Below are 14,063 nucleotides of genomic sequence, written 5' to 3'. Positions count from 1 at the left end.
TATAACAAGTTCTAATCAAATGTTAGTAACTCGTTAGTATATTTTCGTATAAAATTCTAAAAATAATTCTAAATGTAAATCTAACTAAGTTTGCAGTATCGGAAGTGAGGATATTCTTACTAATGATTGTTAGAAATGGATACGTAGGAAAATTGGTAAAGTTGTGGATTGCTAGAAATATATTCATCACCATCATCTTTGCAGCCGTAGGACGTTCACTGTTGACTAGGTTCAACCTCCCATAAAGATTTATTCTTGGAAGCGGCATGAACCTTAAAAAGGTTGTCTGTTCAACTTGTCAGATGTTATACGCTGCACTTGTTGGACGGTTGTTTCCACTTCACCTTGTGATCCCAGCAGTCATCCATTCTACACGCCATGTGGCCTGCTCGTTGTCATTTCAATTTGCAAACCCTAGGCTATATCAGTTACTTTCATTCATCCACGAATCTCTTTATCCCTGATTCGATTTCATAGTTGTAGAAACTTGTACATTAAGTTTAATTTTAATAACTAAGCATCAAATAGTTTCTTGACTCCAAATATACGTAAAACAGCTTGTGAAATTATTCATATTATTTGAAATCTCCAATTTATTTTGTTTTCAAACATTGGTTTGACTTTATTCTCTTTATTATTATTAGATTGAAATTAATAATTCTAAATGTGTTTAACACGGATGATCTCCGATGACAATTGTGTTAATGGCGCATTTATTACGACTTTTTTAAAAATAGTAATACTGATGATAGTTACGAAAAAGTATAAAGTTTTTTTAGTTTTTTCAGCTCATTTTAGATTTGTGTTATTTGTTTTATATCAAAATCAACCTTTCAGCCGTTGGGCGCCCTCTGCCAGAAATAGGCCTCCTCTGATGATTTACAGGGTCTTCTGACATTGAGGACGGACGTTCTGAACTTCTCTTGCCTTTCCGGTATCCTCTCCAGAATCTTTCGGCCGTAGGTTTTGAAAAAAAGGCTAATCAAAATGTAGAATTTATTCATTTACTTTTAACATAAGAAATAATTCCAGAAACACCTATATTTGCTCAATTATTATAATTAGAAATATATAAAATATTTTTTTTGTAATTATATACATTTTTATTGATAGTATGATGTTATTTTTATTGTATTCAAATGAATTTATTTATGAATACATAAGTCAAAGACAGTGATGAGAGTACAATGTCTTTGTAGTTCTATTAAAGATACAAAAATTGTTTTATATTATGTTTAATACATTATTGTAATAGTACCGTATCGTGTGTACCGCGCCTTAAGAAATCACAGCGAGGGGAGTGGGGGGTGAGGAAAAAAGAGCATAAGCTTTGACGGTGGACTGTCTGATCGTAGCGGTGGATACTCCTCGCGTCTCACCGCGTGCAAACCTAAGGCGCGGTACAATAGATTCTGTACTAATAGAAAAATTGTACAGAATTATGAGCTAGAAAAGTGTATTTTTCATACGAACTTAGTTCAATATAGTTAATATTCGACAATAGGAACAATATTCGGTACAAAATTTATAATTAGTAATTTATTTACGAACGCAAAATCTAATAGTAATTACAGAAAACGTAATTTATGGGCGAATTAGTTCATAAAAATAGTATATTTGCAAAAAAACTCGTCGATTCATCGAAAGATTCTTTCGTAATTAAGCAATAATTTGGCAAATAAACTTAACATTGTAATATTAGAGTGATGTACAAATTTGCCTGCTTTCCAAAGAATCTCTTTTGTATTTTAATTTAGTATTAAGTATTATTTCCATTTTAAGATCTCCTGATATTGCTCATTATTAAATTTAATTAGATACGATTGACAGTTGCTGTCATTTAATTTTTAATCTGTAAAATAAAAACTATATTCATATAACAGATTTTTATTTAAAAAAAAGTTATATGCATCATTGTCTACAATTAAATGGAAAAGTTACATTTTGATTTATTATATTTTAATGCAACGTTGTGTAAAATTTTTGACGGAATTGGTTAATTTTAAATAGAATGGACGATAAAAAAATGAAAAATTATCTGTTGTATTTCATTAAATATATTTTTAATATACAAGATAATTATTATAATTTATTTTTGAACAACTATGTTGTCAACGTGTCTTTCATATCTTCGAGAATATTCTTCCAAACTAATTTGAAGGCTTTCAAAAACACGTCTGCAAGATTAAGGTATTGGAAGTGCTGCCATTTCTCTTCGAATATTTTAGCATGTGTTTATATAAAAATATCATAAAGGCCATAAATCTGGACCAGATTTGGATTTCGTGGTCTACTCAATGTCACCCTTTTGATGTCACCTTTCTTTGGAACATTTCTTGTACGGCCTCCATGCTACCATTGGATCTGTGACATGTGGCCTAGTCCTGCTGGTACCAAGCTATGGAGTTATACTCATTGAGCTCTTGAAGCTTTGGTTGCTAGAGTTCATTTAAAAAAAATACTTTATCATATACACCAATACCTCACTTTGCGTCGAGGTTACGTTCCAAAAAAACACGACGCAGATTGAAACGCCGCAAAGTGAATTAAGATTTTCAATAGCAAATCATGTAAAGATCGAAGATAGGTTCCAGGGTTACAAAATATTACCTTTTAAAAAAAAAATTGAATAAATAAATGGGAAAAATATGTACCTTTTTTTGGAACCAGAAACAACACGTTAATATTTATTTAAATTTATTATTCTCTTCTATAAAAAGCACAACACACTACGTAATTGAAACTGAACTCTAAAATTAGCAAAACAATGTGAAAATGAAATTGTATTAAAATTGTGTCGATTTTTAGTTAGAAAGGGAATCCCCGAGTTTTGATGGCATTACGCAATTAGAAACAAAAAATTTGCCATCTTTAAGAAAAAAAAATTCAAAAAAAATTAACGATTCGAACCCAAAACAACGCAACCTCGAAAATCTAACGATGCATAATGAAAATTAGTACTAATTAAGCAGCGACGCAACTTCGAAAAAAACGCCAAACGAAACGACGCAAAGCGAGGTATTGATGTATACGATTTGTCAAAAACGTAAAACATTTTTCACACAATTTCGCAAAAAAAATATTTTTATTGCCGGTATTTACTACTGGACCTCTTTGGTTACTTCTTGACAGACTTAGGAGAGTCTGTTGCCCGGTGTAGTCTGTCTGTCTCTCTCATTCCGACGCATCTTTTCTTAGGAGGAAATGAGGCGATTTTCCGCCCCGAACATGGGCTGCATGGGCAACCGTCAATGGCAGAGCTGCGGATATGTGAAACCAGATTATACTACTCAAAATTTAGTAGTGTAATGTTTAACTTTGTTAGAAACATAGCACCTTAATGTTATTTTAGAGTTTATTCAGCAACGATTATCTCTCATTATATCGTAACATCGAAAGCCATAATGAGGAAAAAATTATAACCATAGGTCTAATAATTACATTGTATCAAGTTCTTTGAAGAAATTTGATATTTTCAAAGACATCACTAATTCTCAAATATCAGCCGAAGCGATCGCGTTCCACCTACCAGTCGTATTGGACCTTGTATTTAAAATCTTAACTATAGAATGAAAAGTAACTGTTTCAATTCAGTTGTTTGTCTCATAGATTTATCGATGAATAGCAGACTAATCAAGCCAATGACCTAGCATTGGCCTAAGCATATAGCTGTACCTACAAAATCTAGATACAATGTTGTTATCTTAGGAAGTGTACAAACAGGGGTCAGATAGGCACACGTGTAATTCAATATATAAGCGCGATACAGGCCAGGAACATCAGAAGGCTCTTCTCAAGGGATAAAACAACACGAAAACGGAAGACAGAAATTTTGCAAAAATGAAGATTTTGTTTCTTGCGGCACTTGTGGGTAAGACAGCATTTTTTATTTTTGTATTTAAAAAAGAATCTCTAAAATTTCACTGCACTGAAAATATAAAATCTTATAATTAATTTAATATAAATTTGAATTTATTTTGATTCAAATATGAGAACTTTTTAATATTTTTCTGTTTAATTCATTTACGCACATCTAAAAACTTTATATTCCAAATGTTTGTTAATTATATTAGTGTTATTTATTAACGAATCTAATTTTCGCATGGTTAATTTTCATCTTGAGATGTAGATTTCATTTGAGGAAGGCCTCGCCTTTTCTTTTCCGTTTTTTTTTTTTAATTTGAGCGCCCTGAATATTCTCCTGTTTTAATTATAGCCAAAACTGTGTACGCCTGTGTAGTCAAACATATTTAAATTTGTACAATATTTATTTGGTTTTCTTTATATCACTAACCAAAAGTAAGTTATACGAGCTGTTTTATACATCAGCAATGCAAGCCTTTGTTCAAAGAAACGCGTAATTCACAGAGTTATAATTCGAATGAGATATAAGATAAATATCGGGATATCTTTTAAATATCTATCCTGTATAATCCCGGTTTAACTGTGAAAAATCTTTTGATATTAAAGAATATACATTTTTTTAAGAAACTAATATATGTTACACTATGTTCTGCTGTTGGCGTGCCTAATTAAAATACATAGATATCACACTCTCTTACGAATAAAATGTCCGCTATTTCGTCACTTTGTATTCATCTATTCACTATAACGATATCAACATAAGAAGAGCCCACTTAGATTGAAAATAGAAGGAGATTGGGCTCCCATAAAGTTTATAAAAATTCACATTTTAATTTAAAGCTACGAACACAGCACCTAAAAAGCCCACAACAAACTATTTTCCTATGTATAAAATTTTCGTGTCACGGTGTTCGAACTTGAACTCCTCTGAAACGGCTTGACTGATTTTTACCAAATTTAATATGCGTATTCAGTAGGTCTGAGAATCGGCTACTATCTATTTCTATACCCTTAACTCGTTCGCTACCAGGGTCTTCTGGGAAAAACGTCCACAATAGCCCAACATTTTTTTGGTGGTTATATTAAATGAATTGAAATAGATTTTACGTATGTATATTTAGAACAGTCTAAAAAAGTAAAATAAGTATTCTTTTAAACTGACCCAAATATGTGACGCTGGGCTATAGATAAAAACTAAACCCTGTAGCCCACGTGTCACATATATATGACACATTAAATTATAAGAAATTGATTATAAGACAAAAAAAAATTATAAATACAATTTATCGATATGAAATTCATTTTATTTTGTATGATAAATTTTAAAACATTTGTCAACGCACAATCCAATCGGTTGTCCATTGTTTGTTTTGCAAATCTCACAGGCGTAGAAAGTAGCTTTGCGCTGTTTGTTTTTGGCACATACATGGCATCTAACTCTAATTATTGAATTTGACGAGCTGCTCATTTCTTCACAATCCGTAATAGAAAAATTATCAGTTGGATCTGGTACTGGTATATTCTTATTAGATTCCATGTCATCACTGGAATATATTATGCATCTGTTCTTCATTTGGGGTTTCTTACGAAAATTATACATTTTGTTGAGGGATATGTTTCTGTTAAAAATCTTATTAATTTGGCTTCACAAATTCTTTTTCTTTTTAATTTTAATTTATTGCCTACTAATTTCACTAACCTTGCTTAACCGACCTATTCAACTGCTATAAAAACTGTAAATAATCTAATACGAGAGCAGACCAACTACAGATTTGATGCATTTTATAGTTTTAGAACTTAACAATTTAGTTCAATACTCAACATGTTCAAACATGCTTTTGTAAATTATACAAAAATATCTGTCACATATATGTGTCGCCGGGCTGTGGTAAAGAAACGCGGTGACACATATATGTGACGATTGGTAGCGAACGAGTTAAGTGATAAAGGTTGTTCACACTTTAAAAAAAAATTATTTTTTTAACGAAATTTTTTGTTTTTATTTTTTTATGATACAGCATACAAGAATACATACAACCATAAATTTTCACCCCTCTACGATCAACCCTTATTTTTTATTTGTAAATTAAAATATTAATTTTTTTTTTGCAAAACGTTTGCGGGATCAGCTAGTTTACCTATATTTCTCTTCTGGCGACATTTTGGCACAACTGTTAACAATTAACGCTTCTTAGACAGATAAAAGGTGCAGCGAATTATATTAACATTACCACACAGTTATCCTGCAATGGGGTATATTTCAGATTTGATAGCGTACTTTAGTCGATTTCATAACTAATTTAACTCATTGCGTATTGTTATATTCACATTTAAATAAAATTTCAATGTGTACCGTATATTAAATATTTTAGGAATTATATTATATGCTATTATGATTAAATTTAGAATTTTTTATTACCGTTTTATTCTTTTTATACTTTATACAATTATCACCTAGAAAGTATACTTTTTAACGAGGAAGATTTATGATTACAAACTCTTTTGCGTCGAAATGACTGAAAAAATGTTTCGATCAAATGATTTATCTTCTCGATAGTTCACTATGTGATGAGCAATTGCAGTGCAAAACAACATTACGTTTAACTAACCGATTTTTCCATACCTGAAATACTGAAACCCTTAAAAATTTGTAACGTTCTCGAATATTATTATTTAGTAATATAAATGTTCAAAAGTTTTTATCCTTCTATTGATAAAATGACAAAAAATTATTATTCTAGTAACCAGAATACATTTTTAAACATTTCTCTCATTCTACAGTCGCCGTATCATCTGTCAGACTCATCGACAAGAGAAGTTATGGGAATGATCCAGAAACAAACGTAAGCCCCTGGCAGGTCGGAAAGTTGTACCGCTATGACGTGGAAAGTTACACTCACGCACGGCTCCCAGAAAGCGCGAGCGCTGGGAATGCTTTTAAAGCCCGTTTCACCGTACGCGTAACGGCACCTGGACGCTTACAGGCAAAATTGGAACAGCCTCAGCATGCGCAGTACAACCAAGAGCTGGAAGGCAATGATAACCTGCCGATGAACATCAAGTATCAACCTGCGCAAAATCTCGATAAACCATTCGAGATCAAATTGCAGGGCGGTCGGGTTCAATCTCTCAATTTGCCGTCTTCCGTACCCTTGGCTCAGGAGAACTTGCTCAAAGGTCTTATCGGTGCCCTCCAAGTAGATTTGTCGACGCATAGAAATGTCCACAGCGATCACGATACTTTTGATAAACGCATCATGAGAGGTACTTTCAGGAAAATGGAGACTGACGTCACTGGTGATTGCGAAACGCTGTACACTGTATCCCCAGTAGCATCGGAATGGCGTCGTGAACTTCCCAATTTCGCTGATGAAGAAGATCCCATAGAAATTTCAAAAAGTAAAAACTATGGCCACTGTCATCACCGTGTTGATTACCACTATGGTGTTCCTGAAGGCGTCGAATGGACGGGAACAGCTCACAGAACTGATGAAGAACAGCTGATTAAACGAGCAACTGTATCTCGTATCCTCTCTGGCAAACAAGGTCCTATTTACAAGTCGGAAGTTATCAGCACCGTTCATGTACACCCACACTTATATGGTCAGCAAAAAGCGGAAGTACACAGTCATGTGAAACTAACTCTTGTATCTCTTGAACAAGACAGTGAGCGAGAATGGCAGAAACCAGAAGGCAATCGCCCAATCCAAAATCTTTTATATGCTCTTACACCTAAGCCAGTGAATATAGAAGATAGTTCCTCATCTTCTCACGAATCCAATGAGAACTACAATGCTCCAGATCAAGATCAAGAGCAGGGTCAAGGTTCACCTAGGAACCGTGCTCGCCGTTCCTCTAACCAAAATAAGATTGTGGCGATTAACAAGATCGTTATCCAAGGTCAGAATAGACGTCCTATTCACTCAGGTTCATCAAGCTCTAGCGAATCCAATTCTTTATACGTTAACGACGACGTTCCTAGGAACAATGAGCCAGCATACGCCGCCCTCTATATGAACCCTCAACCCCACGGAGATAAGAAACAAAATCCAATGAACGCCCAAAAGCTGGTCCAAGAAATCGCACAGCAATTACAGAACCCTAATAACATGCCCAGAGGAGATTTCCTATCCAAATTCAACGTTCTGGTACGTGTCATTGCGTCGATGAGCTTAGGACAACTAAGTCAAACAAGTCGCAGCATTGAAATAGCCAAGTCTTCAAACAATATCGTCAAGGCAGATATGTGGATGATATACCGTGATGCAGTCACTCAAGCAGGTACTCTGCCTGCATTCCAGCAGATTAAATCCTGGATACAATCACAGAAAATCCAAGGGGAAGAAGCTGCACAAGTTACCTCTTTACTACCACATACTCTGCGCTACCCAACTAAGGATCTGATGACACAATTCTTCGAATTGGCTATGAGCGAAGAGGTTCGCCAACAAAGATATCTTAATACCAGCGCGTTGATTGCCGCTACCAAGTTCATTAATATGGGTCAAGTTAACAATGACACCGCCCACTCGTTCTATCCCACTCACATGTACGGACGCTTATCACGTAAGCACGATGCTTTTGTTCTTGAAGAAATCCTGCCACGTCTTCAAAATGAATTGGAAGAGGCTGTACAGAATGGCGACAGTCATAAACAGCAAATTTACATTAAAGCAATCGGCAACTTAGGACACCGTGCAATTTTGGAAGTGTTTGCTCCATATCTTGAAGGTAGAGTAACAGTATCGAATTACATTCGCACCCAAATAGTTTATAGTTTACAACCATTGGCCCACCAAAAGGATAGTCACGTGCGTGCTGTATTGTACAGTATTTTGAAAAATACCGCCGAGCCATATGAAGTGAGAGTTGCTGCTATAAATAATATCTTCATGACACGCCCTAGTAGCTCTATGATGCAATCGATGGCCGAAATGACACACAATGATCCCAGCATTGAAGTAAGGGCAGCGTTGAAGTCCGGAATTCAGGCAGCTGCTACCTTGAAAGACCCTCGATACTTCGATCTGTAAGTATTTCACTAATATATTTTATTTAAGTATGACTCTTGGTATTATATTAATAAGGATATTTTTACAGCGCTAGAACTGCACAAGCTGCCAAAGATATGCTGACAAAAGAGGAATTCGGAGTACAGAATTCTGCTGGCAAAGTCGATGAAAATTATGACAGTGAAAACGGGAACACCATTCTAAGCTTTGTTGCTCAAATTGGCAGCGCTGACAACCTCTTCCCTAAATACATAAGTTACGCGCAGAAAAACAAAGCTGGCGGATGGAATAAAGCTAAAGTTGTAAGTGTAACAGATAAATTTCTTGTATTTTTCAATTGACATTGGAAATTACAATATAATCTCCGTTACAGATATCAGCGGCCTTCTCCAGTGTGCAAAATGTAATGGATTACTTGAACGAACAACTGTATGGTAACAATAAGGATAAGCAGAACGAATCCGCTGATCCTAATCACAAATATTCAGCCGAGAAAGTCGCACAAATGCTAAACATTAAACGTTATCAGAAAGAGCCCCTAGGAGCTTCTTTAGAACTTAACTTTATGAACCAAGAAAGATTCTTCGCTTTCGATCAGGGTGATTTGCAGCAAGTAGCCCAAGATATTAAAGCATACATCGAAGACCTCGAGAAAGGTGTGGATAAGCATTACACAAAGGTATTGAATCAAGCACAGATGTCGGTCATGTTCCCTGTGGCAACAGGTATGCCATTCATCTACAAATACAAGGAACCCACCGTTGTTCACATACAGAGTAAACTTACTACAAAATACAACAAGCCGTCGGCAAATGACTACTCTAGTTCAATTGATAAGACCTTACACCTTACTTACGCAAGAAACATTGACGGAAGTGTTGGATTCTTGGATACTCTTGCAAATCAACACGCAAGCGCAGGAGTTTTGAACAGATTCCAGTTATACGTCCCTGTTAAAATGCAAATGCAGATGAAGCCGGGAGAAGTTCAACTGACTCTATCTCCTCTCGAACCCGAACAAGAACACACTATCCTTCATTACAGCTCATGGCCTTACACCGCTAATCAAAAGAAAGACACCCTTTCTCCGGTATCACAGGATCCATCAACAAAATTGGTAACACGAAATGAGAAAGTGGTTTCCCTCGACTCCAAGTATGGTCAACAAGTTGGTGTTATGTTCCAAGTCCAAGGCTACTCTTACTCTAACGACTACAAAAATATAAGAAACAAATTCAAATGGGAGCACCCAGCCTCAAGTATCGCGTCTGCTCTTTACCAGAAAGACATTGGTCAGACGCATTTCAACTTGAAGCACCTCGGTAAACCATCAAAGAACAAGGAAATTAAGTTGACCGCTGTTTATGGTAAGTAGCATGTAATATAATGTGAACAACAAATAGAAACTTTTCTATTTCTACTGATGCCTCTTCGGCTAGCATGTTACTCGATAGCCTTGTACATTTACTTTTTTTTACAGATGCGTATTATAATCAAAAACAGGAAGGCCAATTTAATCCTACCGCTTCCGAGGTCAACGATGTGTCACCAAATAGCGAAGATCGCCGTAAAGAACTAGTAAAACGAGCAGTTACCGGTATTAATGGAGCGAAGGCTGATGTCGTCGATCTTAGTATTTCATTCAATGGTGCTCAAAAAGTGGAATACGTAGCTACTGCAGCCATAGCTGACAGCCCTGTCGATGAAAAGTCTCAATACGCTATCTTCGCCAGCAAAAACTCACCTCAGGGCAACAGTCAAATAAACGCAGTCGGTAAACATAAGAAACCTGAAATATCTTCTTTCAACTATCAAAGTGCTTTAGAAAAGGACCTTAAGATTCCTTTCGAATTCGACATACGTTATGGACAAAATGGAAATGTACACATCAATGGGCAATCAGAACGTAGTAAGAAGTACAGTGACGCTCTTAAATCTCATCCACTCGCTAAGCAATGTGCCAGTGAGTCCGCTCAAGGAAACCGATACCAAGAAGCTTGCTACCAAATGATAATTATGGCCCACACTCCTGACATTTCGAAAGCGAAGATTATGTACAAGGATGTGAGTCCCGCTGTTAGGAACTTTGCGTTCCAATGGTATAAATTTGCTGAAAGCCTAGGCTATTGGAACGCCGATGTCAATCCGTTCAAGACATTACCCGAAGGCCAACTGGAAATTTCCACTGAAGCTTCATATCTGACTAACTCTATGAATTTCACGTTACACTCTAAGTATGGCGAGGTGAAAGCGAGAGACTTGGAAATTCCTGAAGTGTCCGCAAGCGCTGCATCTGCTTACACTCCATTCGCAGCCCATGAACGTGTCAACAACTATTATCACCGCCAGCAATACCAACGTAAGTTTTCTGTATAAAAGTGAAAATTCGATGTCATCATTATCATTTCAACCGCACGATGTCTACTACAGAACGTGGGCCTCTTCATAGGTTTCCAAACAGATCAGTGTAGTCACCTTGTCAGTGGACGTCTAACGCTGGGCTTGTAAGATTTCCTAAGTAAATATAATGGTCTCAATAAGTTACTAACTAGATTAATCTGCAAAGGGTAACATTTTCAAAGTCTCTATCTAACTAGGTGTAGTTTGCTGTCTCACTCATACCAGTGAGTTTAGTTAAGCTTCACCCTTGCTAAATAATTCTAAAATTTCTTTAAAAAACCTTAATTTGTAGAGTGTCAAAATGCATTGACACCATAATCACGTAATTTTCTCTTAACTAAAAATTATTCAATAATGTAAAAACAAACTCTAAAATTTATTTCAATATTAAATAACCACATACAGGATGATTGATTATAGGCATAAAAGCTTTAAAAGTCAATCACCTCTATGAATTGATCACTTTGAAACCCTATTGTAGTCTAGTCTGTAGGGTCAGATACTGAACAAGAATAAACTTTGATACGTAGTTATCCGAGTCCAGAACACACTTTTTCCTACTACATTATCATTACGAACTTTATTATTATTTATTTTGCAAATTATTGATATTTAAACTGGGTTTAGCGTGCTTTAATTGACTGAAAATGAGTATATTTTTAATGTTTTACCCCATAGCCTACTGTTCGGTTGATGCAAACAAAGTGAAGACATACAGTGGAAGAAGCTACGACTACTCTTTGTCTAGCTCATGGCATGTAGTCACACAAGACAACGCCAAACGACCAGGTCAGTCGAGGGAACAGTACGTCATCTTAGCCAAGAGTGCCGGAGGCCGCAGTAAACAACAGGAGTTGTACATTTCATATCAGTAAGTAAAACGAAACCTGATTTAATTGTAGATCATTTTAGTTCTATATCTTATTGGTCTAGCGCACTTAGAGACCAATACGGTTGAAAAGAGAGTTCTTACTATTAGTAGAGATACTTTTCAACCCACAGTAATGGTTCTCGTCTTTAGCTCTGTTGCCAATAGTTCACTCATCTAGCTTGACTCCACTTCCTTTTTGCCAGGCACAATCACCTTTACTGCACAGGTTACATTAGAAGTAGGTTCATAGATCTCATTCAAAACGGCCAAATCGGGCAAGCCCTACATCGCGCGATAGCAATTTAGGTTCTTCTAATATTGACAGAGGGTAACCAAGAAATGGCTACCGAGCCTCAAAACCAGGACACGAACCAGTGAGATACTCATCTTGAAAGAAAAATTTAAACTGTACAAATATTTGTTTGTATTACAGTGAAGTAAATAAGTGAGACTGGATGAAGGTCGCTTCAAATTAATTCTGTATAATAGGCCTCCTTTCCACTACAGGGTGGTCTATGTTCTGCGGATGATAACGTAACAAGTGATAGTTTAAAAGACAATTCTTTTTTGCAGATCTGAAAATGGCAAACAGTTGGAAATCCAAGTTAAACCAGGCCAAAGAAAATCTAAGCAACAAGAAGTTCAAGTAAACTCTAACGCGAAGAAAATTTCACAAGGCGAGCTAACAACCTACTGGGACGACGATGAGGAACAGCCATTCCTGCAATATTACACAGGGTCTGATGGAGTTCTGTCATTGAATATTAGACAGGGCCGTCTCAGACTTATGTATGATGGAAGTACTACCGTTGTTCTGAACGGTCAAAGCCGTAACAGCGCAAGAGGAATATGTGGTCAGATGAGTGGAGACCCACGTGACGACTATTTAACCCCTAATGGACTTGTTGACAGACCAGATCACTACGGCGCCTCGTTCGCATTAGACGACGAAAACAGTGACCCCAAAACTAAACAACTCAAGGAAGAGGCTAAAGAGAAAGCTTATCAGCAAGAAAATCAATACACCCCTATCTTACACTCCGACGATGAATGGAAGAACGCAATGCAGGCCTCGTCATCATCGAATCAGGATTGGGGATCCCAATCCATCTACAGATCAAAGAGCTACTCAAAGCAACGCGGTCAATGCCAACTAAACCAACAAGTCCAGTATTACGAGAATCAAGCTGAAATATGTATCACGACCAGGCCCTTGAACACATGCAACTCACATTGCAGCGGCGAAGGATACAAAATTCAAGCTGCACAAGTCGTTTGTAGACAAAAGTTAGACGAACAGTTCCGAGAATATCGAGACCAGATACGTCAAGGCCAGAACCCAACAGTAACTGGCGTGCCCCAGAATAAGCAATACAGGGTACCCAGTTCTTGCAAGGCCTGAAATTAGTTATCCACAACTAAACCTTAATGATTTTCTGACCAGACATGGCATGAATACGGATCGAATAGTAATATACGTTATATATTTTGTATAGTATGCTAATATTTGGAATTTATCGTATATATTTATGAAAATTCAAATGAATGTATTTAGCTATGTACGCATATATGTATTTATGATGATTAAATAATAGTATTATTATATGTATAGAGTAGAATAGTACGCAAATTTAAGAAAAAATCAATAAAAAAATGACAATGAAATAAACGAACAGTAATATGAATTTATTAGTTTTATTTCTACCTTCTGCAATCATCTATAATATACTTTGATAAATATTAATTATTATGCAAGTATACGAAATTACTTAAAAGTAATAATATTCATGGTAGCTTTAAAGTATTATTCATGTGTTTGCTACATAAGTTGTAACATTTTTATCGGCTTTGTATAAGCTCTAACCAGCTGTGTGGTGTACTTAAAAATAAAAAATACCCCGTTTTTAGGAAGTACT

The 14,063-nt window shown here is 35.9% G+C and overlaps 1 protein-coding gene across 1 annotated transcript; it reads left to right on the top strand.

The window, feature by feature from the left end:
- The first annotated feature begins 3,840 nt into the window (after positions 1–3,840).
- LOC137925252 (vitellogenin-like) lies at positions 3,841–13,603 on the top strand. The gene is made up of 7 exons (XM_068768675.1): positions 3,841–3,871; positions 6,646–8,893; positions 8,965–9,169; positions 9,250–10,243; positions 10,357–11,235; positions 11,955–12,147; positions 12,721–13,603. Exons 1-7 carry the CDS (start codon positions 3,841–3,843, stop codon positions 13,547–13,549), a joined length of 5,379 nt encoding a protein of 1,792 aa, XP_068624776.1. The 3' UTR covers positions 13,550–13,603.
- Positions 13,604–14,063: the final 460 nt, after the last annotated feature.

Source organism: Battus philenor, unplaced genomic scaffold (genome assembly GCF_028537555.1).
Source record: "Battus philenor isolate CCGP_79_NKW_IND1 unplaced genomic scaffold, ilBatPhil1.0.hap1 SCAF_26, whole genome shotgun sequence".
Classification (NCBI taxonomy): domain Eukaryota; kingdom Metazoa; phylum Arthropoda; class Insecta; order Lepidoptera; family Papilionidae; genus Battus; species Battus philenor.
Note: the sequence above shows the minus strand (reverse complement) of the source record. Positions and strands in the feature narration are given on the sequence as shown.